General features: G+C 41.3%; 1 protein-coding gene across 3 annotated transcripts in view; it reads left to right on the forward strand.

Annotated features, from left to right (window-relative positions):
- Positions 1-25,114, forward strand: part of LOC126471440 (R3H domain-containing protein 4-like) — a 113,888-nt gene that overhangs the window by 40,551 nt on the left and 48,223 nt on the right. For all 3 annotated transcript variants that reach the window (XM_050099610.1, XM_050099611.1, XM_050099609.1), the window contains exons 4-5: positions 20,838-21,008; positions 23,662-23,803. In XM_050099610.1, the coding sequence (XP_049955567.1) occupies positions 20,838-21,008; positions 23,662-23,803 (313 nt within the window). The remainder of the gene's footprint in view (positions 1-20,837; positions 21,009-23,661; positions 23,804-25,114) is intronic.

Consider the following 25,114-nt stretch of genomic DNA (forward strand, 5'->3'; position numbering starts at 1 on the left):
ATTGAGAGCATTATTTCTGCCACACTTCTTGAAAGATTTAACAGTAATGTCTTCTCTTACTCTAGATCACGACTCTTTGATCCACTGACAAGCTGTTCAATTGTAGGTTATTTTTAAACCTCCCTTAGGCATGAATTCATATTGGGTTTCAAACATCAGCCATTTGTTCCATTCCTCTCATATACACTTTAAATGGTTTATTTATCGAGACATTGGGAGGTTGTAATTGTGCAGTACATCTTCCCGGAATAACAGCAAGCTCTGTATTTGCCTGTCTCAGTTTCTCTTTCACGGAATTTTTCAAATGACTACTAAACTGATATAGCACAAGAAGAGAACTCTTCTTCAGTGAAGCACCTTTCCTTCTCTCCCGCACTCTGTTAATCCACAATTTTATACCAGCCTCATCCATCCAAACCATGTCATGTACAAGAACTCCCCCTGCGAGCCCGGCGGTTAGAATAGGCCCGAGGTATTCCTGCCTGTCATAAGAGACGACTAAAAGTAGTCTCACACCTTTCGGCTTTTATGTGATGGTCCCCTGTAGGGTTTCACCTCCATTTTCCAAAATTTTCCTGAAGAGTGAGCCAATTGGGGAAGGGCGCCTTACATGGTGCATCGTGTCCATCATGCATTGAGATCTTCAGCCCACTTTCTTGTTGTGGCATTGCAGTCCCACTCATCCTCCCATCTCTTGAGCGAGGACATCTACCTTGTTGCATTTTCTTCCACCCACTATGCAGTGTCGCTTTCTGTGCTAAGGAGGACCATGGAATTCTTTGCGCCTCATATCCAGCACGGTAGCCAGTCCGATGTGGTGGGGCCGCCATGTTCCCTGTTGGTTGTAGCCCCTGACAACACAGGGATCGCTCTGCTGATGCCTGCGCCATTAACACCACACGTATGCCATAGAGTAGATGCCCATCTCCCTGGGGCTTTGGGACTCCCGGCAATGGCCATCCTGCCAGGTGGCCCTTGGTGAGGCTGAGTTGTGTCCGTGGGGAGGAGCCCTGGTCAGAGTGGGTAGCATAAGGGTGGATGACACGCCATGAAGCATAGCACAACATCTCTTGCTGGTGGTCCGCCACCAGCAGTCTCTAAGTGGGTAAAGTCTAACTTCAGTACTAAGAAATAAGACCCCAAATCGTTTCCCTCCCTGGCCACACCATGGGAGGAACGCCAGGCTAAGGATGACAGTGAAGCATATTCACTGCGCTACCTCGTATGTACGAAAGTTGATGGAGAATCTTTCATGTCCATGAAGCCTCAGTGTTTCGTGGAGCATTTTGAGGACAAGTTTGGGAGGTGAAGGGCTTGTCCAAAATGGGCTCTGAGCCAGTCGTGATAAAAACATCATCCTCTGCCCAGTCATGGGCATTACTCGCTTGTGACAAGTTGGCACTTGTGACAAGTTGGGGGATGTTACTGTAAGAGCTTAAAATATGTTCCAGGGTATTATATTCCACAGGGACCTTCTTTTGCAGTCTGACAACAAGCTGCATGCCAATTTAGAGTGGCGAGATGTTCATTTCGTCCGGCGCATCCATCGGGGTCTGAGGGATAATCACGTTGCCACCGGTGCCTTCATCTTGGCATTTGAGGGTGACACACAGCCTGAGAAGGTCAAGGTGATGGGTCTACCGTTGTGACGTCAAGCCATATATCCCTCCCTCAATACGGTGCTTTAAGTGCTGGTAGTTCGATCTTATGTCTTCCTGCTGTACTTCCAGCGTCATATGTCGAGATTGTAGACATCCATCGCATCCCAATACTCCATGTGCCCCACCTCCCATCTGTGTCCACTGCGGAGAGCATATTTCACCTTGCTCGCTAGACTGTAGGATTTTACAGAAAGAGAGGAAAATCATGGACTATAAGACACTGGACCAACTGACCTACACTGAGGCTAAGAGGAAATTTGAGCACCTACATCCTGTGGCTATGACCACCTCTTATGCTGCTGCTATGAGAACAGTTCTTGGCCCATCAGTTCCTTGCATGTATGTCACCTCTCAGAACCAGAAGACTACACCTGCACCCTTGATGGTGGGGGGCACTGTCCGCGCACCACCTACTTCGGTAGCAACACCCCCTCCCCCCCTCCCCCCCCCGCCCCCCCCCCCCAACCATCAGGGATATCAGTCCCCACATCTTGAGCTGGAGAAGTATAAGTCATTTTCGGCTCCTCTTGCTAGGAAGGGGTCCCTTGGGTCACTCACTTCCCAGGTTTCTGCTAGTGGGAAAGATGACACCTGCCAGTGGCTGAAGAGCCCAAAAACAACTGGTCGTAGGGCTACACGCTCATCGTCAGTCCCGGAGTCTGAATCATTGAAGTCCTCCCAGCCATGGAAACCCAAGGAGCAGCGGGAGAAACCCAAAAAGAAGGTTCCCAAGACCAAGGGAATTGCAGTGGCACTCACACCACCCTTACCTACAAGCTCTGTGTGCGCGGATGAGGTGGAGATTCTAGTGTCCACTGAGGACCTAGATCTTGCTGGACCCCCAGACACAGACTGCTCAGGCAAAAAATTGGTGGCAGCAGGTGACCCTGAGGTGTAAACTGCCTCATTGAATGTTCCATGTCTTCCCAGTCTCACTATGACGTCATCCTCCATTGGAATTGCGGCAGTTTTTTCCATCTCCTGGCTGAGGTACAGCAACTTTTAAGCTTTACCTGCTTTCTGCATTGACCTCCAGGAAACCTGATTCCTGGCAATGCAGTCCCCTGCCCTCTGCAGCTATAAGGGATACTACAGGAACCGTAACACTATAATAGAGTGTCAGGTAGAGTTTGCGTCTATGTCTTAAACTCAGTCTGTAGTGAAACTGTGCCCCTTCAAACCCCTCTTGAAGCTGTGGTTGTTAGAATAATGATGACACAGGAAATAACTGTCTGCAATGTATATCTTCCTCCAGATGGTATAGTATCACTGAATGTATTAACTGCACTGATTGATCAACTCTCTAAACCTTTCCTACTTTTGGGAGATTTTAACTCTCATAACCCCTTGTGGGGTGGCACCGTGCTTACTGACCGAGGCAGATATGTTGAAACTTTGTCTCAGTTCGACCTCTGCCTCTTTAATACTGGGGCTGCTACACATTTCAGTGTGGCTCATGGTTGCTACTCGGCTATTGATTTATCTATTTTCAACCCAGGACTTCTCCCATCTATCCACTGACCTGTGCAGTAGTGACCACTCCCCTATCTTCCTGTCACTGCCCCGGCATCAGGCCCATGGACACCTGCCCAGATGGGCTTTAAACATGGCAAACTGGGAAACTTTCACCTCTAGTGTCAACGTTGAATCTCCCTCACACAGTAACATCGATGTGATGGTTGAGCAGGTGATTGTTATAATCATTTCTGTGGCAGAAAACACTACCCCTTGCTCTTTAGGGTTTCCCCAGCGAAAGGCAGTCCCTTTGTGGTTGCCGGAAATCGATGAAGCAATTAAGGAGCATCGGCGAGCTCTAAAGTGGCATAAGTGGCACCCTTCCCCGGAACACCTCATAGCCTTTAACCTGTTAAGTGGGTAGTTTGCACGCACGCGCGCGCGCCTCTTCCACAGTGGGTAATATATGCTAGCGCACCCGTTCGTGGTGGTGCTGCGCACTGTTCTCACGTTTTCCTTCGCGTTTTCATTGTTGAATTTGAATTGATATTGGGTGGAAATGAATAAAATATATTGCAGAAGTTAACAAAACTGTATTTTCACAAAATTACATATCGTTTTCAGTGTGAAACATTTTAAAACCAGGTGCTGCACACAAGGAAACTTCACATTTTGCGCACCAGTATGAAGTCTCTTTGCAAAGGCCTTTTCTCGTAAACACTACACACCTCCTTGTTGGTCTTTTCTTCGTTGTGGGTGGCAGAAGGTCTGGAAAATGCCTGGCTGTAAGGCGTGTTGCTTTTGGTGTTAGAGGTGGGCGTCCTACTGATGTCCCTTGATGTGGTGAAGATATGGTCAACTGTTCACCAAGACTAATCAGGAAGCTCATTCTACTTTGTTCGCCACCATGTTGCTTGTACAGAATGTATGCATTGTAGCATGCAATGTCCAACAAGTGTCGGAAAAGCTTCTGATAGTATTTTTTCAGCCTGCTTCTGACCATCTGGTAGCTTTGTAACTGAGAATCGCACCTATCCACACCCCCCATATTCTTGTAGTCAACGACAACTTGTTGCTTTTGAACGATTCCTTTCTTCGAGTTTACATTTACAAATGTATTGTTATGGAAGGTGCTGACCATAACAACGTCTCTTTTGTCTTTCCATTTCATTACCATCTGCTTGCCTTTGTACCCTGTTATGTACTCCCCTTTCTTCAGTTTTTCCTTTTTTACGAAGTCAGGGAACCCCTTCCTGTCGTGCCGCATTGTGCTGACAACATCGGTGTTATTGCTGGTTAGTTTGTCCACCAAATCTCTACTGGTGTACCAGTTGTCAAGGTAAATACAGCGGCCTTTCCCAAGTAGATCGTGTGCAAGCGCCAAAACAATTCGAGAGGTTATTTTTTCGTCTGGATAGTGGCTACCATAATTAGTGTCCTTACAAGTGTAAACAATAAAGTCCCATACATACACGGAACTGCTTTCACAGAGTTTGTACAATTTGATGCCAAATCTGCTATGCTTTGATGGAATATATTGCTTCCATCCAAGCCGTCCTTTCCAGAGCAACGACGATTCGTCAACGGTGATTTTCCTTTCTGGCATGTACACTGATCTGAATTTATGCCGCAGATGCTCCATAATGGGGTGAATTTTGAATAGTTTTCTGCTGATGGTGCCTAGTGGATCATATGAGGTATTGTCAGCAAAGTGGAGGAATTTCAATAGAAGATGAAACCTCTCTTCACTCATCACTTTCCTGAAGAAAGGTGTGTCAACTGATTCCCTCTTTGAAAAGTACATTTTGTGGTCTGGTTTGTGAAGAATTCCTTGAAGTGCAAGCATTTCAATAAGTGTTTTTACCTCGTCGCGTGTAGTATTCTGCCAACTGTGAACCCTGGAGCGTGTTGCTAAATTGGGATGAGAAGCTATGAACTGTTCTGCATATAAGTTCGTCTGTTCAGCTATCATTGTCCACAAAGCATCATCCACAAAACACACAAAACAACTCATCACATCATTTTGTTTTAGGGGCACAACTGTACCACTATTACCACTAAACAAATATTGAATACGAACTGAACTAGCATGCACATATTCACTAGGTACCGTCTGCTGTAGTAGTGTCTCGTTGTCAGATGTTTCTGAATCTAAGTCACTTTCACTAGCCTCAACATCTGTATCTTGAAAACTTTCAGAACTGTCACTGAAATTATCATCACTTTCTAAAAGCAGCTTCTGAATCTGACAAACGAATTCTTTTCACCATTGCAAAAGATTACTCATTAACGCTGCGGTAAACACAGACAACAAAGGCGCGCTTTTGCGGCTGCTTCACAGGATGCATTTTCTCGACGCGCGCTCGGGTGGACAATGTTACAACTAGCCTGGAACATGCTGTGTTGCGTGACAAGAGCTGCCATCTAGTGGACGAAGCTCTACTAATACCACAGTGTCAGTGGCAGGCCGATAACTTGTCATTCCCACTAGCTACTAGCCACAGAATGCAGTGGACGGATATATCCGTACAACCCACTGTGCGATAGCGTGCCCACTTAAAAGGTTAAACGGCTCCGTACCTGCATTTGCCAACTTATCAAACGACTGAAGGAGGAGTGTTGGGAGAGATGCCTCGACCATTGGGTGCCATACGTCACCTTCCCAAGTCTGGGCAAAGATCAAACGTGTTTCCGGGTACCAGACCCCCAACAGGTATTCCCGGTGTTAACATAAATGGCATGTTATCTACCAATGCAAACACGATTGCTGAGCATTTTGCTGAGCACTATGCTTGAGCCTCTGCATTGGAGAATTGCCCCCCAGCCTTTCGCACTCTCAAACGGTGGCTGGAATGGAAAGTCCTGCCCTTTACTACACACTAAAGTGAATCGTATAATGCACCATTTACAGAGTGGGAACTCCTCAGTGCCCTTGCATATTGTCCCGACACAGCTCCTGGGCCAGATCGGATAAACAGTCAGATGATTAAACATCTCTCATCTGACTACAAGTGTCATCTGTTCATCATCTTCAACTGGATCTGATACGGTGGTGTCTTTCCATCGCAGTACTGGTGTTTCTGAGCGCAGTCATGGGCTCTAGCCCATGGTTTCCAGTTTTCGGCCACAAAGATGTGTGTTATGCACTTCTGGCAGCGTCGTACCGATCATCCAGACCAGAACTTTACCTTAATGACGATTCACTCACTGTAGTGGAGACATATCAGTCCTTAGCACTGGTTTTCGGCACCCGATTGACTTGGCTTCCTCACCTTCATCAGCTTAAGCGGAAGTGCTGGCAGCACCTCAATGTCCTCCACTGCCTGAGCAACAGCAACTGGGGTGCTGATCGCTCTACACTGCGGCAGCTCCACAGAGCCCTTGTTCAATCACGCCTTGACTATGGGAGTCTGGTTTGGCTGTGCCCTCAGCGTTGCATTTACTCGACACAGTGCACCGCTGTGGCGTTCGCCTAGTGACAGGAGCTTTTAGGACGAGTCCAGTGATCAACGTCCTTGCGGAGGCCGGAGTCCCTCCATTGCAGGTTAGACGTGCACAACTGCTTGCCAGTTACATCGCACATGTTCATAGTTCTCCTGCGCATCCAAATCGCCATCTCCTCTTCCCACCCATGGCGGTTCATCTCCTGCATCGGCGGCCCAGGTCAGGGCTTCAAATGGCAGTTCGTGTCCGATCCCTTCTTTCCGAACAGGAGTCCTTGCCTTTACCACCTCTACTTGAGGTCCATTCACGTACAAGTCCATGGTGTATACTTAGGCCGTGGCTTCGCCTGGACCTTTCACATGGCCCTAAGGACTCATTTAACCCCGCGGCTCTCTGCTGGCACTTCGTCTCGATTCTTGACATGTACTGAGGCCACAAAGTGGTTTACACCGATGGCTCGATGGCTGATGATCGTGTCAGATTCACTTATGTCCATGGAGGACATATTGAACAGCATTCCTTGCCCGATTGCTGCAGTGTTTTGATGGCCGAGCTGGTAGCTATATCTCGTGCTTTTGAGCAAGTCTGTTCATGCCCTGGGGAGTAGTTTCTTCTGTGTAGTGACTCCTTGAGCAGCCTACAAGCTATCAACAGGTGCTACCCTCGTCATCCTTTGGTAGCGACCTTTCAGGAGTCCATCTATGCCCTGGAACGGTCCAGTCGTTCAGTGTTGTTTGTCTGGACCCCAGGTCATGTTGGAATCCCAGGCAACGAACTTGCCGACAGGCTGGCCAAACAGGCTATGTGGAAACCGCTTATCAGTTTCTCTGCAACTGACCTGCATTCAGTACTATGCCGCAAGATTTTGCAGCTTTGGGAGACTAAATGGCATAACCTCAGCATGCACAACAAACTGCGTGCATCTTATATTCAAAATTAACATATAAATGTCCAGTGTGTGAGTTAAAATTTCTGCAGAGCTGGCAGAGATGCACCTGAATTTTGGAGGCAATTTTTTTTAGGAAAAAGTGTATATAATAGTCTGTAAAATACAGTACCATTAATATACAGTCTCTCACTCTTTGGAAGATCTGTACCTAAAGAGTGGAAAGTTGCACAAGTCACACCACTACATAAGAATAGAAACAGGAGTAATGTGCTGAATTTAGACCCAGGTCACTAATGTCTGTCTGCAGTAGGATTTTGGTAAATATACTGTGTTTGAACATTGTAAATTGCCTCAAGGAAAACAATTTATTGACAAACAGCCAACACATATTCAGGAAATATTGTTCTTGTGAACAACAACTAGCACTTTATTTTCATGAGATAATGAGTGCTATTGATAGCAGATGTCAAATTGATTCCATATTTTTAGATTTCCACAAGGCTTTTGACACTTCTAATTAAATTGTGTGCTTATGGAATATTGTCTCAATTGTTTGACCAAATTCATTCTTTCAGAAAAGTCACAGTTCATGATAATTGACAGAAAGTCAACGAATAAAACAAAAGTAATGTCCGGTGTTCACCAGGAAAGTGTTATAGGCCCTCTGCTGTTCCTGAGCTATATAAATGATTTGGGAAGAAATTTGACCCATCCTTTCAGATTGTTTGCAGAGGACATTTAGCGTCTTGTAAAGTCGTCAGATGATCAATATGAATAGCAAAGTGATTTAGACAAGATTATCCGCATGGTGCGAATAGTGTCAGTTTGCTCTAAAGTCATCCACATGAGTACCAAAAGGAATCCTCTAAATTTTGGTTATATGACAAATCACGCAAATCTAGAGGCTGAGCGGTGTGGGATCCACATCAGCTAGGATTGACGGAGGAAATTAAAACAGTTCAAACGAGCAGTTTTTGTGTTATCGCTACATAGAGGAGAGAGTGCCATGGATATGGTATAGGAATTGGGGTGGCACTCATTAAACCGAAGACATTTTTTGTTGCTGTAGGATCTTATCATGAAATTTGTCACCAGCTTTCTTCTGAGAGTGTGAAAATGTTTTGTCGGTGCGCAGCTGCATAGGGAGAAATAATCATAAAATAACATAAGAGAAATCGGAGCTTGCATGAAAAGATCTAAGCATTCATTTTTGCTGCATGCTGTTAGAGAGTGGAATGGTTGAGATGTAGGTTGAAGGTAGTTTGATGAACTCCCTGACAGGCACTTAATTGCAAATTGCAGAGTAATAACACAGATGTAGATGTTGGTCTCACAATATGCAGCTCTAGCTGTACCATGAGAAACAATGGAATGTTCAAGGGGAACTTTGTGATGATGATGATCACTTTCCAGTAATACTGTCCCTAGCAAACCAAAGGACTAACAAATTTCTGCTCTGCTGCTGTCTTGGATGAGGTAACTCAGAAGCCTACACCTCTGAAAGGCTGTTTCCTTAATACCAGTTTAATTATAGTCAAAGCCAAATCATGATTTTTTAATTAAAAGATGAAAATAATGAATGTTGGGAGCAGTGTATCTCATCTATAAGAGTACAAACAGCACTGCTCCACCAAAGTACCAGCCATGCTACAACACATTTGTGGTAACCATCTACCCACGGGAATCCATAGCATCTACTAATGGAAACATAAGCACTGACCTCGAGGATATTGCTGAACTTCTAGTAGCACACTTCACAGAAATGTGTGTACACAGTAATTAACATCCTACTTTTACAAATTACCCACACTTGCAGAACACAATGTTTTATACTTCAACAATCAACACCTAGAAAATTATAATGTCTCTTTTAAGGAATAGTTACTCGGCATATCTTTAGCTTTATGTCAAGCTGTGTCCTCAGGGACTGAAAATACCTGATCAAATATTGCAACACCTTACACCTTAGCAATAACAGTCAAAAGAGTATCCTGTAAATTTTTAACGAAACATGGTAGAAGGAGAATTTCCCTCCCAGTAATGGGAGAGCATCATGGTACCCATCTTAAAACTATGAAAATGTGTATGGAACATAATTATGGATCAAACTGCCTAATAGCCAGTTTTATGCAAATCATTACAAAGAATAGTTATGACTGGTCATGTGTGGAATCCTGCAGACTTTGATTCCACTGTGCAGTTTGAGAATCCTGGTCCACCAATTATGGCCTTTTTGGGTCCAGGACCTGCAAGTACGACATGCTTTTTTACTCTGCCAACACCAGATCTCCATGTTATTTGACATGCAAAAAGTGGACAATACTACATGGCATTACCACATACTGTACACCTTATATTAATGACTTTTAGTGACTGCCTGCCCATTTTCATACAAAACTTTGCATCACTCAGTCTGACTCTGCTCAGAGTGAGCACAACCTTTATCAATCAACACATCCAAGGGAAAGGGCTCCTGCAGGGAGCATCATAAAGTTCTTCCCTCTTTACGACAACAACAAACTGCTTCTCTCTTTGTGACAACAATAAACAGTACCATAGCTGCAGTCCAACCAACTGAGGAGACAGGGAAGGTGGTTCAGTATTACTCCATCTATACTCAATAGCCATAGAGGAAAAGTTCATATCTTTAAAATGGGAGAAACAGAATGAATGTGTGTCAATGGAACAGATCTGAATTTCCTTTGTTTTATATTGTTTACCTTGTACACAGATAAGCTTAAATGATGACAAGAACAACTTATTGGCATAAATTTGAAAGTAGGATTCAAACTGAATGATATTAAGACTAAAATAATATACACTGCAAAGAAAAATGTAGAAGTTAAAAGTGGAGTTATAGGATCAGTTAAGTTTGTTTTTCAACAGTTGATGACAACTAATGCATGGACAAGAAAAGAAAGAAAAATAAAAGTATAAGAGTAGTATCACAATGGTGTAAACATATACGCTGAGTACATTACACTAGAAGGAAAAAGGTCTTGGTAAACATAGATCTGCAAATGAACCATCTGTGAGATAACTGTAACTTTGAGGTTACCAGCCACTACTGATATGATTTTATGTAAACACCATATGTCAGTCTGTGGTGTGGTTTTTGTTTTCATTTTTGAGACATGGAGTTGTAAAAAGAATGGATACACCACTATAGTACACAGAGTGCCAGTCAGTTGTTACTGGAGTGTCAGTTGTGTTGTATGAATGTTGGTGCTAACATGGAACATTACAGTAATGAGTAGTAGGCATATACACATTTCATGTATGGAAAGCCTAATGGCAATGCACAGGAGGCTGCACACTTCTACCAAGAAGCATACCCTACCTTAAGGGGCCACAGGTGTTGAACATTTACTAGGGTGCATCAACACATCTGGGAACTGGGAACATTGCACATGCTGTGGAAGGGGGTAGGATTGCATGAATTACACACCTGTTCATGAATATGTAGTGCTGGAACACTCTTCAGGAACCTCAATAAGGAGACTTGCCACAAACATTTCTGAAATGAATCACAATAGTGTTTGGAGAATAATGCATTGCAATGCAATGTACCCATACCACCTCGAGTGAGTTCCGTCTCTTACTGAGACAGACTTTGGTCCTAGACTAACTTTGTCAGTGGATGCAACAAGCTGTGGGCAAACCTACATCTGACAATAAAATTTTGTTTACAGACTAAGTGGGGTTCACTCATGATGGTTTGTTTTAATTATCACAATTATCATGTTTGGAGTTCTCTATGCTCCAACCCACATACTGTGAATGAGTCTCCACACCAGTGGCATTTCTCCGTTGGATGTTTAGTTAGGGGTACTATTTAACATATTACTGGACTGTTCATGTTTCCAAAGAAACCCAGTGGATAAAATTACCTTCAGTTTCTGTGCCACCAACTTGCAGAATTGTTTGAGGAGGTTCACTTAGAGCAACACCAGAGGGTGTGGAACGTGCATGATGGAGCAGCAGCACATTTTGATGCTATGGTGAGATAACACTTAACATACCAGTATGGCCAAAGATGGATTGGGTGAGGAGGACCTCTACTGTGGCTTCCAATATCACCTAATGTGAACCCCATTGATTTCTGTGTTTGGGGCCACCATAAAGGTGTAGTGAACATCAGTCCAGTTAACACGGTTGAAGTATCGGTGCAGAGATTTGTCAGAGCCTGTCAAGAATTTTGAAATGATCCAGGCATGTTTGAAAGGATTTGAAATTCACTGAGGCAATGGGTACAGAGCTGCACCCGGATACAGGGATGACACTTTGAACACCTGATTTAACTATGAGTACAGTCATGTAACTGCTGTTCTGTTCAGTCATAAACTTGCATTTATACAAAAATATCTTTAATAACTTTTCTTAATGTTGTACAGTATTGTTACCTTTTCGTAACTGGAATAACATTTACACAGAATCAAGTCGTGCTAGCTGGTAACCATAAAGGCACAATTATCATCTTGCAAATGGTTCATTTGCATACCTGTGTTTACTTGAGACTTTTTTGCTTGTAATATCATGAACTTTCAATTGTACGAATTTATGCCATTCATTATTATACAGCCTGTAATATTTTTGGTAATTTAATAGAACTTTCAAAAAGAATGTTTCATTGTGTCTGAAACAGGAAGATTAAACAATGTGTGTTACCAATTTTGAATTTAGCAGGGAGATGCGGACATTGAATGAAGAAACTTGGGGTAGCTCAGCAAGTAGTTGAGAGGTGGGTAATGGGAATTATTAAGGAGATAATGGAAATGAAGAGATAAAGAAATGAGCCCAATAACCAATTAAAATAACAACCCATGCATAATACTGTTCTAAAATTCTGCTTGTTCCATCCTAAGTTTACTGTTTCGTAAAACAGGTATAAACACCACTTGGGGATTATGTTTTAGACCTATTCAGACTGGGTGACTGCTGCCTACAAGGCAGTACAAAGACTAATCTATGATTGTGAGACTTGTGATCAGCACGTTGCCTGCTGTTACTGCCAGTAGATGAATTTCAATCAAGCAGCTCCTTTTTTGACCCCATAAAACTGAATGGACCCCATTCCAGACCTTCCTATCTCAGAAAAAAATTGAGGAGGTACCAGGAATTGAACATAGGTCCTTGCGCACTGGAGGTAGTGAGCCTAACCATTCGGCTCCAGAGGCAGTCTTCCTATTTTGTAGAGAGAGAATTGAACAACATATGAGAACCAAGAAATTAACATCGCTGGTTCCATATTAAAAGGAATTTAAGTCTACTGGATAATAAACTGCGAGGAAGTTATGATTGCAGTTTACTTTGGCTTGTTTTCACATAGTGTGTTGTATATTTCTATGAGCTGTGCTGCATACAATCTGGCATAGCAGTTAGTATTATTGGCTGCTGTGCTGCAGTCACCTATTCAAACATAACCACTAGCAATTATATTTTATTTAGTGTTTACCAGTAGAAAGTAGTTGAAATTTTATTTGTTTGTAGTATTCGCCAATTCTGGAATATTTGATGTTTGTACAAATGGAAGCATTCTCTGTGCAGGAGGCATTTTGGTTCTGTCTATATGTTGGTGTTTATAATAAAAATGCTGACATTGCTAAGTGTTGTAGCTCAATGATAATGACCCTGCTGTTGCATTTGGGGTTGATTATTACACGACATTGTCTGATGGAGATGCCAGGTATTGTCAACAACATCTACATTAGTTTGTCTCCAATTTAATAACATAAGTCATTACTTGCATGGACAAGAACTGGAATGCAATCAGTACATAGTTCCCAAGCTCTGTATGCTCAGGAAACAAATGAAATTCTAAAACAGCTGTAAGTCGTCTCCACCGTCAGTGTTTTCAGGAGATGCTGGGCAAGACCTGACGAAATAGGTCAAAGGATTCAACTGAGTCACCAATTGCAACAGGTGCGATGACATGATGTGTTTCCCAAATGTGTACTTTTACCTGGATGCCATTGCCCAGCAGTATTTGAGAAAAATGAAGAGTAACTTGATAGCTGGGACAAAGTCCAGGCCAAATTGAAGAACACATTTAGTGACAATCAGCAGCAAGTCCACTTAGTGCAAGAGCAATTGAATAATGAGGCTTAACATCATAGGGAAATGGCACAGTCTTACAGACAGACTGTTTCAGCCCAATCACACATTCTGAATCACAATATGAGAAAAGCTGAAAATATTTCACACTTGATGAAAGTGGTCACAGAAGACATGTAAAGGGTCTCATAAAAAACAAGGAATTAAAGTAGTGCCAGCACATTGTGGAAATGGATGGGAAAATAGTCAGACAAAAGAAGTGTGATGGACTGCAGTGTGGAAGACCACCATAACCTCACCTCTCCTATGCCAGATATTAATAGAAGAGATTCAGCATTTCATGGTAGCCAGAAATGTTAGACAGAATAAGCAACGGTTATGTCAGGAGATAATAGTGTGTGTTGAAGAGATGTATTGAACTTCAGCGCCAATCTCCACTACCAGTTGAAAGTGCTAATGGACTTGGCCAACTCAGTTTATACCACAGCGGTCAACACCCAACCAAGTTGTAGCTAACTTCTCCACCAAATATAATGACCCATAAAGGAACAGATATTTGGAGAACTGAAGACAGTACGCCAGTATGTTTCCACTGTGAATGCCCAGGACATGTACGCTGTTGCTAAGAAAGAAAACAAGTTTTTGATGATGATTACTATGCTGCCAGATGTCAACCACCAAAACAGTTCTATGCACAAATTAAAACTGTGTGCCGGACCGAGACTCAAACTCGGGAGGTACTTGCGGAATTAAAGCTGTGAAGATGGGTTGTGAGTCGTGCTTGGGTAGCTCAGTTGGTAGAGCACTTGATCGCGAAAGGCAAAGGTCCCGAGTTCGAGTCTCGGTCCGGCACACAGTTTCAATCTGCCAGGAAGTTTCGTATCAGCGTACACTCCGCTGCAGAGTGAAAATCTCATTCAATTCTATTCACGTGAGTCAGCTGCAAACAATTATAGTCGACTTGTGCAACAAATCTCATTTTCATATTCTGGACAAGATTGATCATTGACACACTGTAGTGATTCCCTGTAGCCATACAAGGATGTCTGCTGCTTGCCTAGCCGATGAATTCAGGAAACCTTTGCGAGTTAAACAACCATGAAGGTAAAGCTATCACAGGTGAAAATCCTCCATGGAAGACAGTTACCAAAATGTCAGGAAATCTCATTGGTGATGTCATTGATGGCCCACCTGTTTGTGTGTTAGCTTCCCTTCCTGTAATGTCGAATGCGTATCATTGGCAACTAAAGGAGACTATCTTCTTCCACGATATGAAAGTGATTGTGCTGAAGGTTGTACATGGAAAATATGTCCATCTGACAGGAACATATATTGCAAGAATAACAATGACAGAAAGGAGCTCTTCAAATTTGCCGTTGTAACAGCATGTAGTCATAATGTTATTTTTGGATAGGACTTTTTGCGGGCATGACAAGCAGTTATACATTGTGGAAGAGTAGAGTTGCAGATTGACAAAGCTGTTCCAACAAGCACACATAACAAAAATTTCTCAGGGTGTTTGTTTTTTGAAGATGTTGTTGTTATGCCATCATGAATGAGTTGAGTTTCAGTGTTGATTGCAAAAAGTACTAGTGCTCACAAAAGGAATCCAAATGCCAGTGACTGTCAGAAGCATTGCAGGTGGTCAAGGAGAACAGTGTACCACCAATTCTCCCTAGCAGCCATAACATGGCTCTAAAGGTTTGTGTAGAAACAACTGAACCAATCCAGGAAGGATAGGTCAGTGCCATTGAAGAAGAATTGTTGCACTGCCACTACAGACAACACAGTGGAGGAAGCTTCTGTCGAACTGCCAATAGATTCTGACTTGACTGAGGAACAACATCAGTGAGTGTTAGCCATTCTGTGCCAATTTTCAGATGCTTTCATATCCACAGTGGAGAAAAGACAGTCCAAATTGTCCATTGTAAAATTCCATACACCGAAGATCGTCAACCAGTTAACCAGCACTCGCATAGGGTGTTGGCTGCTGAATGGCAGGTAACCTGAGAGAAAGAGGAGAAGGTGCTGTAGGATGACATCATTAAACCGTGGGTGTATTTGGTCCTTTCCTGTGGTCCTCATGAAGGAGGAGGATGGCACATGGCATTTGTGTGTCGATTGACGATGATTGATAAAGATCACAAAAAAAACATGTCCAGCAATTGCTGTGTGTTAACACCTTATGCTGCAGTGAAAAGAGCAAAAACTACTCAACTATGAACAAGCAGAGAGGCTAATGGCAAATCTAGGTTGAGGAGTTTGGCAGGAAAAGATTGCTTTGATACCCTGTTGTGTCCTCAGTAATTTCAAAGTTTTGCCGTTTACACTATATAACACACCAGCCACCTTCAAACGTATGATGGACAACCTGCTTCGACGCCTTAAGTGGACAATATGTCTTTAGTACTTGGATGATGATGTTTTTCAAAGACATTTGAAGAACATCTAAGTTCACTGACAGCTGTGTTGAGACTGCAGATCTCTGCCTAAATCTGAAAAGGTGCCTCTTTGTCCTTCAAGAAATAAATATCTTGGGGCACCTAGTGAGTTGTGTTGGAGTCTATCCTGATGCAAAGTAAATAAGAGCAGTCACAGATTTTCAGACTCCTCAGCACATTTGTGATGTGAAAAGTTTTCCCAGGGTTTCTACTACTTTAGATTATTCAATTTTCGTTCCATAGACCCAAAAATGAAATGTTCTCAAGGGTGTGGAGCAAGTCAGAAAGTATAACATAAAAAATGTAAATCATTTGAATATAATCCTCACTAACCTGATCATTTGTCAGGAGATTGTCAAAATAGGTGAATACATTACAATAAACTGGAACTGCTAGCCGGCCGGAGTGGCCGAGCGGTTCTAGGTGCTTCAGTCTGGAACTGCGCGACCGCTACAGTCGCAGATTCGAATCCTGCCTCGGACATGGATGTGTGTGATGTCCTTAGGTTAGTTAGGTTTAAGTAGTTCTAAGTTCTAGGGGACGGATGTCCTCAGAAGTTAAGTCCCATAGTGCTCAGAACCATTTGAACCATTTTTGGAACTGCTAATATTTACAGAATTAATAAGTGTCAGGATAAAACATAGTTATGCACTTTTAATAAATTTATCATACACGAAATACCTAATTTTGACTGTTGTGACCAGGTGCTGTCAAAACTGAAGTATAACACACATTTTTACTTAAGCTGGTCTAACAGCCCATTAAGATATTCATCTATAGAGTAGTAGTAGTTGCCTGTCAAAAAGTCTTTCAAACTCTACTTAAACCGTGCTTTACCTGAAACCAAGTTTTTAATGGTTGCTGGCAATTTATTGAAGACGTGTGTTCCTAAATATTGGACCCCTTTTTGGACCAAGGTAAGTGATTTTATGTCTTTATGTAGATTGTTATTATTCCTAGTATTGATACTATGTATGGAGCTGTTGGTTAGGAACAGAGATATATTGCTTGCAACAAATTTTGTTGAGGAATAAATATACTGAGAAGCAGTGGTTAGAATACAAAGTTCCTTTAACAGGTTTCTACATTATGTTTTTGAATTCACAAACAAATGAGACTTGTTATACACTTTTGCACTCTAAAATCTTTTGCTCGGTTTGATGAGTTACCTCAGAATGTGTCCCCGTATGATATGATAGAATGAAAATAAGCAAAGTATGCAAGTTTTTTTATATTTGTCTCCTACATCTGATGTCATTCTCACTGCAAGTACAGACTTGTTTAGGTGCTTCAGCAATTCTGTGGCATGCACTTCCCAACTGAATTTCTTGTTGTTGTAATGCCAGAAATTTAACACTGTCAATATCTTCTGTCTGCATGTCTTCATATGTTATACACATGCCAGAAGGAAATCTTACAGGTTTTGAACTGCATATAGTGAGTCTTTTCTAAGTTTAATTGCAGTGAATTATTAATGCCAGTGGAAATTTGATTAGCAGCCATTTCTAAATCTGTACTCGACTTGCCAGTTCTTTGCAATGTTTGTATTATCTGCGAACAATACAAACTTAGCATCTAGCAGTGTAACAGACAGGAGGTCATTAATGTACACAAGAAAAAGCAACAGACCCAAGATGGAACCTTGAGGAACACCACATGTAATTAATTCCCAATCAATTGAAGACTGACTACTTACTGGACAGGTATTTCGCAGTGACACCTTTTGTTTCTTGTTAGTTTGGTAAGACTTAAACCATTTTGCAGCACTGCCAGTGACACCATAATATTCTAATTTACTTACGAGAATGCTGCGATTCACACAGTCAAAGGCTTTTGACAGGCCACAGAAAATGCCAGTAGCATCTAATTTGTTTTCTAATGAATTAAGTACTTTCAAACTGTATGTGTAAATAGCTTTCTCTGCACCAGAACCCTTAAAGTACCCAAACTGTGAGTTGGACAGTATATTTGCAGTCAGATGCTTAGGAGACGCTTGAACACAACCTTCTCAAATACTTTTGAAAAAATCCGGCAAAAGGGAAACTGGTTGATAGTATCTCTTTATCCCCCTTCTTGTAAAGAGGCTCACCTTTAGCGTTATTTAGAAAGTCTGGAAATGTTCCGCTGATAATGGATTGAGTACACAAATAACTTAAGGTAGAACTCAACTCGCATGAGCACTCTTTGATTACTTTTGTTGTTACATTATCATAACCAAAATAATTCATAAAATCTAAGGATTTTATGATGGATGCTACTTATTTGAAAGATGAGAGTGTGATTTCCATTTTACTAAAGACTGATATCAGATACTCCATTGCAATTTATAAAGAACATCTGTACCAAGATACATCCCTTACAAAACTACTTCAGGGACACACACAATTTTCCTGGATTAAGGTGCAAGGAAGTTCTTTCCTTGTCCATAAAGAAAGTGCAACCATCATTTCCAGCTCTAGTTCTAGTACACATTCGAGAAGTGCTCAAAAGGTGATAGCTTATGCTTCCAGAGTACTCTCGCAATATGAGGTAAAGGACTCTACAACTGCCTTGCAATTCTGTGGGCCATCAACAAGTCCCTGTTATATTTATTTGGCAAACCATTCATTGTTGTGACAGATGACCACTCTCTCTGCCGGCTGACCAGCATGAATGAATGTCCATCAGGAGGACTGCCGAGATGGGCGTTTAGGCTTCAGGAGTATGATATCCCAGTGATATATAAAAGTGGCTGCAAACATGAGAACACTGACTGCCTTTCAAGGAATCTTTTGGCAGAACACAGCAGGGTGAACAAAATCTGGTACCACTGCCTTGAATGATGTTGCTGTTGAACAGAGGGAAGCATTAATGAAAAGAATAGAAACCTTGAAGGAGGATGAACCAACCAAAGGAGAATTCCACTTATAAAAGGGAACAGTGTATAAAAGGAACTATGGTTCAATGAGGCAACTCATGTATGGCCAGCTATCCTGAAGTTTTTCCGAGAGGTTCAACATCTGGTCATCTGGAATTCATGAAGACTCTAAACAGGATCAGATGCGGGTATCACTGGCCATGTCTTTACCAATCTGTTACACACTATGTGAGAGACTGTAAGGAATGCCAGTGATGGAAGCACATACTGCATTTACCTCCAGGACATTTGGTACCAATTCCACCTGCACAGTGCAACTCCACTGAATTGGGAATGACTTCCTGGGAGGCTGCTGAAGTTGACAAATGGGAATTTATCGACAATAGACCACACTGACTACCCTACCCACTAAACTGTCACCAAAGCTGTGCCAACTGTTGAAGGTCTAGAAATTGCAAGGTTCCTTGTAGAAGACATCATTTTGAAGCATGGAGCACACTGTGTGATGATCTCTGATCATGGGAAAATTTTCCAGTAGAGGTAATTTGATGTTGTCATCCCTCACACAATGGCAACTGCTAACCACCCACAGATGAGTGACCTCACAGAACACTTTAATAAGACATTGGCAGATATACTCTCAATGTGCATTGATAGTGAACAGAGATTTGGGTACAAAACTACCTGCCATAATATTCACATACAGCCCTATGAAGCAAGACCCTACATACTTCACACTGTGCTTCTGCTCCATGGTCATGAGGCCAAAACAGCATTGGATACACTGTTCCAATTTGAACCGAACAGTGCTCAGGATGGCTATGTGAAAAACAACACAAGGACTGAATAACTATGACAGCTGGTTTGCCTACAGGCTCTGGACACCAAGGAGAATGACTGAGAGTGCAATGAAGCTAAGCACCAGCCAGTGAGATATAGGCCTGGAGACTTGGTATGGATTTTTTATGTCTGCAGAAACTAGGGCTACTGGAAAAGTTACTAAAGTGCTGTCTTTCGCCATTTCCTGACAGGAGGGGCTACCTTCAGTGATCATAATAGGGAAAAGCATGTGACAGTATTAACAGAAACTGAGGATCTGCCAGAACTGCTATACAGAGAAGATGTAGATGCTATAGTCAGCTCCAGTGGAATGGGAATGCCATGTGGTTAGGGCCTCCCATCGAGCAGACCGTTAGCTTGGAGCAATTTTTTCGAGGTAATGCCACCTCGGTGGCTTGAGAGTCGATGGGGATAAAATGACGATGATAAGGACAACACAACACCCAGTCCCTGAGCAGAGAAAATCTCCGACCCAGCCGGGAATCAAACATGGGTCATTAGGTATGACATTCCATCACGCGGACCAGTCAGCTACCAGGGACAGACAGCTCCAGTGAGAACTTACAAAACAGCAGGTAACGGTATCCCCAGGAGAGGGAGAAATGTTGCGAGATGCGCCGCATGCACTGTGGAGTAGTGGTTAGAGTCACTGGCTGTTGTGGCAATTATTTGTTATTTAGTATTTACCATTTCTAGAATGTTCTTTAAATTTTTTATGTTTGTGATTGCATATTCAGGAATATTTTATGTTTGCATAAATAGAAACACTTGTGTTCTGTCTGTACATTGCTGTTCTTAATGAAAATACTTTCGGTGACAACTGTCGTACTTCATTGATGACCCGCTTTTGGATTGGGACTTGACTGTGGTTACAATGTGACAGTTCACATTATGCATTGCAGGATCCATTGAATTTTGATCCATAGTAGTTAAACTTGTGAAAAATGGTATGTAAAATAATTTAATGATAATTATATGTGAAAAATTAAAACTGTAAGGGGCCAGGATTCGGACCAGCATCTGATTTTTGCAGGTAGTGCACTACCAAACACTGTGCTTACAATACCAGAAGTAATTCTCTAATTTAATGATAGTTGCAATGAGTTCATTTCTTTGACAAACGTATTTTGGTTTATATTTCATATAAATGTGCATTTTTCATGAATTTCCGTTTAGTATTTAATGTATTTTTTCAGAAATGGTATGAATTCATGGAGAGCAGTGAAGAAGTGCAGAAAAAAATCATTGAACACAGCCCAAAAAAACGCTCTTCCCCTTTTAACTCCTCTCAGAACAGTGCTGGGAAGGAGTTTCAGAGGATTAAAAGTGGTGTCAGAAATGTGCTGAAGAGATCTCATGTACCTGTGGTAAGTTTATTTTTGATACCTTAATTGGAGAACTTAAAATACGTGTAACAAATATGTTAGATCCGTTACATTATATTTAAGCTCGTCACTGGACTTAACACTAGATATTTGATTTTAGTTATAAAATAACCATATCTGCTGGCTCAAGCTTCCAACTGATATGTTTGTTCTTTCCTATTCTTCCAATACCACTCATGATAAGAGTAAGGATATTGTTTCAATTGTACTGACTGACAGGGAATCAAAAGACAATTATATTGTTTTCATAATGCTACACTCTTCATAAGGAAAGAAGACTACTTGAAATGTCTGCTACAGAATTCTGAGTCATCCAGTATTATTATTTTGTGGAGCCTCAGTTCAAGGAGGACTAGGAAGGACATTAGGTTCTCCAATCTAATAACTGAAGATAATAGAATTGCGGAAATATCCTTTATGAGATGGGCTCAGATTAGAGTTATAAAAGTGCCATATACTGCCAAAGTAAGCTTAGTGTACAGTAGTTCCCCTGGTAGCTTTGCTCAGTTAAGGTCATACCCACGTTACCTGTATATTGGATCTGTAGTGCACTATTGGATGTTATCTCATATGATCCCTTTGCTTTCTTTACGTTTGCAATGAGTGTCTTACTATATTCCCCTAAAATCCAGAAGTGGTGAACCATCTAGAAACTGAGCGAGGATATATAAAGGGCCAGGGAACCTACGGAACATTTTTGTTCTGCATACTTACCCTCCTGCCTGTAGTTTCGTGAGAATAAACAGTATTTATAGAAAAACTGAAATTATCAATGTTTAATACAGGTTTTATTCAAAAATTGTTGATTTGTAACATGAAACAGAGGGATGTTGTAAAAATAAAGAGAATGATGCAAATTTATCATAAAGTGTTAGAAAAACAAAAGGGTAAAAAAAAAAGTGAAACAAAAATATATCAAACATCACTTCAATACTTTGTCAAACTTCTGTAAAACATGTTTCTGTTATTCATAAGCAACTTTTGCATTTATTGGTAACAACTCTTGCCTTCGATCATGATGAAGAACATTCTGTTGAGTACAAAATAACGATAATAATTGTACAAATGTTTTTATGTTTGTGCATGTAAACTGTACTTGCATCAGAATTAATTTCTGTGGTTACATAAAAGTGGAGAAGTTATGAAATCAACTAATTTTTATTATTTATTGAAAGACATGCAGTTCTAATTATGTGCAAAACATCCAACCAAATAAATAAAAAACAAAGAGAAGCCATTATATCCTATTTTCTCTCTTACACATTCATTCATGTTTCTTCCCTACCAGTTCTACCAGTAGTCCTACGCTTTACTATGTCATTTATGTAGTGTACCAAAACCACCGTACCATAGTTTTGGTAGAGTGCAATTCTAGTTCTCATTGATCAAACAGTAAACATCTTGCAGTGTGTTGGTGTAAAAGACACTGACAGTGCTGGTACACATAGACTGCATTTGCATACCTCAGGTATTTCAAAACATAATACAGAATGCGTATTACAGCTGTGTAACGCAAATATGCAGTTTAAGGCATCTCTCATCATCATCATCATCATCATCATCATCATTATTATTATTATTATTGTGGTGGATAGTCCTTGCCTCTACAATTATGTACTAGAAATCACAAGACAAATGTCAACCTATACAAGTATTTTAACTTAACAGCACCAATAAACAGAGACAGTTGCTAATATTGTATTACAAGTCAAATCAAAGTGGGAACCCAAAGAGATACTTGCGAAATACTTGTTGTTTACTCTTTATTCTTTCACTGAGGCATGCCACTTGGAGTTAACAATTTTTCTGACTTTTCTGTACATTTGTATAATTTTTCTCAGTCTTCCATCGTACCTAACTTTTTAATTGTAAGAAGAAAACAGTATATTCTGAATAAGTTTGCTTAAATGATAACTTTTACCTAATAATACTAGTTTGCAGTAAAAGAATGAGCATTTAGTATTATAATGTTGGAGAATCTGATGTGTCAGTGGTTAGTTGAAAATATGTTAAACATTCCACAAACTGTGATAGATACTTCCATTTTTCTGGCAGTATTTTGGATTGCAGTTGTCCAGTTGTGGATCCCAGAGTGGCAAAGCCATGGTCAAAAAGTAGGAGTAAAATAAATTTTTGATATGTTAGAATTATTCCTATCTATTTAAAAAATGTTGAGAGAGAAGGCTTGTACAACATTCATTTACAAGCAGCAGCAATTTTGAGTAATTATCTCTCTCTCTCTCTCTCTCTCTCTCTCTCTCTCTCTCTGTGTGTGTGTGTGTGTGTGTGTGTGTGTGTGTGTGTGTGTGTGTGTGTGTGTGAGAGAGAGAGAGAGAGAGAGAGAGAGAGAGAGAGAGAGAGAGAGCGCAGGGGGTGTACTTTTTGGGTAAGCCAAAATAGATAAAAGTGTAAAAGTAATTTCTTCCAACTGGGTATTCTTTTTGTTTCTCTTTTTATTATTCAGCATGAAATGATTTTATCCACCAGGCTTTTGTTCCATTTTCATTTCTACACTTACTATTTGTGGAGTTTGTTCTATTCACAGTATGCTTGTGCTCAATGTGCTGCTAAATTATGAACATTCCATTACATTGATCACATTTGTAATGTTATTTTGTTTTCGATTTTTTTTCAGGGAATGCTTACCTACCTTGAGACCGAGGTTGTAAACTTTTTCTCTAAATCCCCACAGAGTGTGTACATTTCAGGAATTCTGTCCAGTTTTGAAAGATTACTTCTGCATGCCATATCACAGTATCACCAGCTCTGTTCTTTCAGTGAGTACATTTAGAAAGTGGCAGTTTTTACTGTAAATATAGTTCATAAATGAATTCTGACAAAATTTTCACTGGTTTCCACAAAATTAGCCGGTCACAAAAGCTGCAACAGTTTATAAAAATGAAGCAATAGACACTGTAGGCGAGTGTGGTTTTACCACAGTAGTGCTGGACAAACTACCACACCCAAAAGTGACACTGGAGTCTGAATGAACCATCTGCATATTTGGAGAAATGATGGCAATTGGTGTTTTGAAAATGAAAGACAGCAGCTTAAACGTCAACTTGAGGCATCATTTACCAGATAGACTGTAGTGGAGAGCTATTGGTGAATTTCGCTCCTTACAAGTACTGACAGTGGTTAAATGTTCACCATTCTGCTATTCATAAATTCTGCCAGCAATGTTTAGCTACATGTTGGGATTTAAAATAATTACTCAAGGGCTACAAAGCACTGTTATTACCTGTATTTGCTATAAGGACTCGAAGAATTGAACTTTGTCACCATCAACTCTAATGTGTCTTTGCTGTAGCCACCAGAAGGTGATATATCTATTGGAGAATTGAGAACAACAGCTAGGGTTGATCCCAGTATCCCATCCAGACAGTCATTTCATGCAGCTGTTAGTAACCCTAAGGTAGCAGTTTCTCTGGATTACTTTCAGCCTCAAATGTAGGTGGGCCATTTGCCAATCAACACAGGAAGCAGCTTGATGAGACAGTATATTACCCTCTCAGCTAAATTTATTATGGATAAGATTGACCTAATACATTGATCTTGTTGATACTAAACTCTGTGATCGAGAAACGTGCAGGTCCAGTTGGAGACAAATGTGGGCATAGTTTTGTCAAAGTATAGCACTGTTCATATATCTTGCCAAATGCTTGGTGACCTGCAGGCTGGTGTAACATGGATAGGTTTGTTAGAAATCTTACTAACATGTACAAATTCCTGGCACAGTGGATTTGTAGTCCAGATGAAATAATAATCGGAGTAGACAAATGAGGTGTAATAGTGTGGTGTGCAGTGTGGTATGGGGGGGGGGGGGAGGAGGAGGAGTTGGAAGAGCTGTTCTTCTAGTTGTCAAGATGGCATGTGGCTCTCCCTCTTGGGCGTTGTGGGATTGATCGTATGACAAGGGCTGCAGGGGTCCATTGGAAAAGTGAAGTGGCTGCAGCAAAACAAGCTTAGTGCAGCTACAGGTGTGCACTCTTGCTGTGTGGCATAGCTTGGTGTTGACCCACATCGTCTTCATGTTGGTATCATAGAAGTGGCACCCTTGAAGGTTGCACATGCCGTGGGGTCCCCAG

Source organism: Schistocerca serialis, chromosome 3 (assembly GCF_023864345.2).
Source record: "Schistocerca serialis cubense isolate TAMUIC-IGC-003099 chromosome 3, iqSchSeri2.2, whole genome shotgun sequence".
Lineage (NCBI taxonomy): Eukaryota > Metazoa > Arthropoda > Insecta > Orthoptera > Acrididae > Schistocerca > Schistocerca serialis.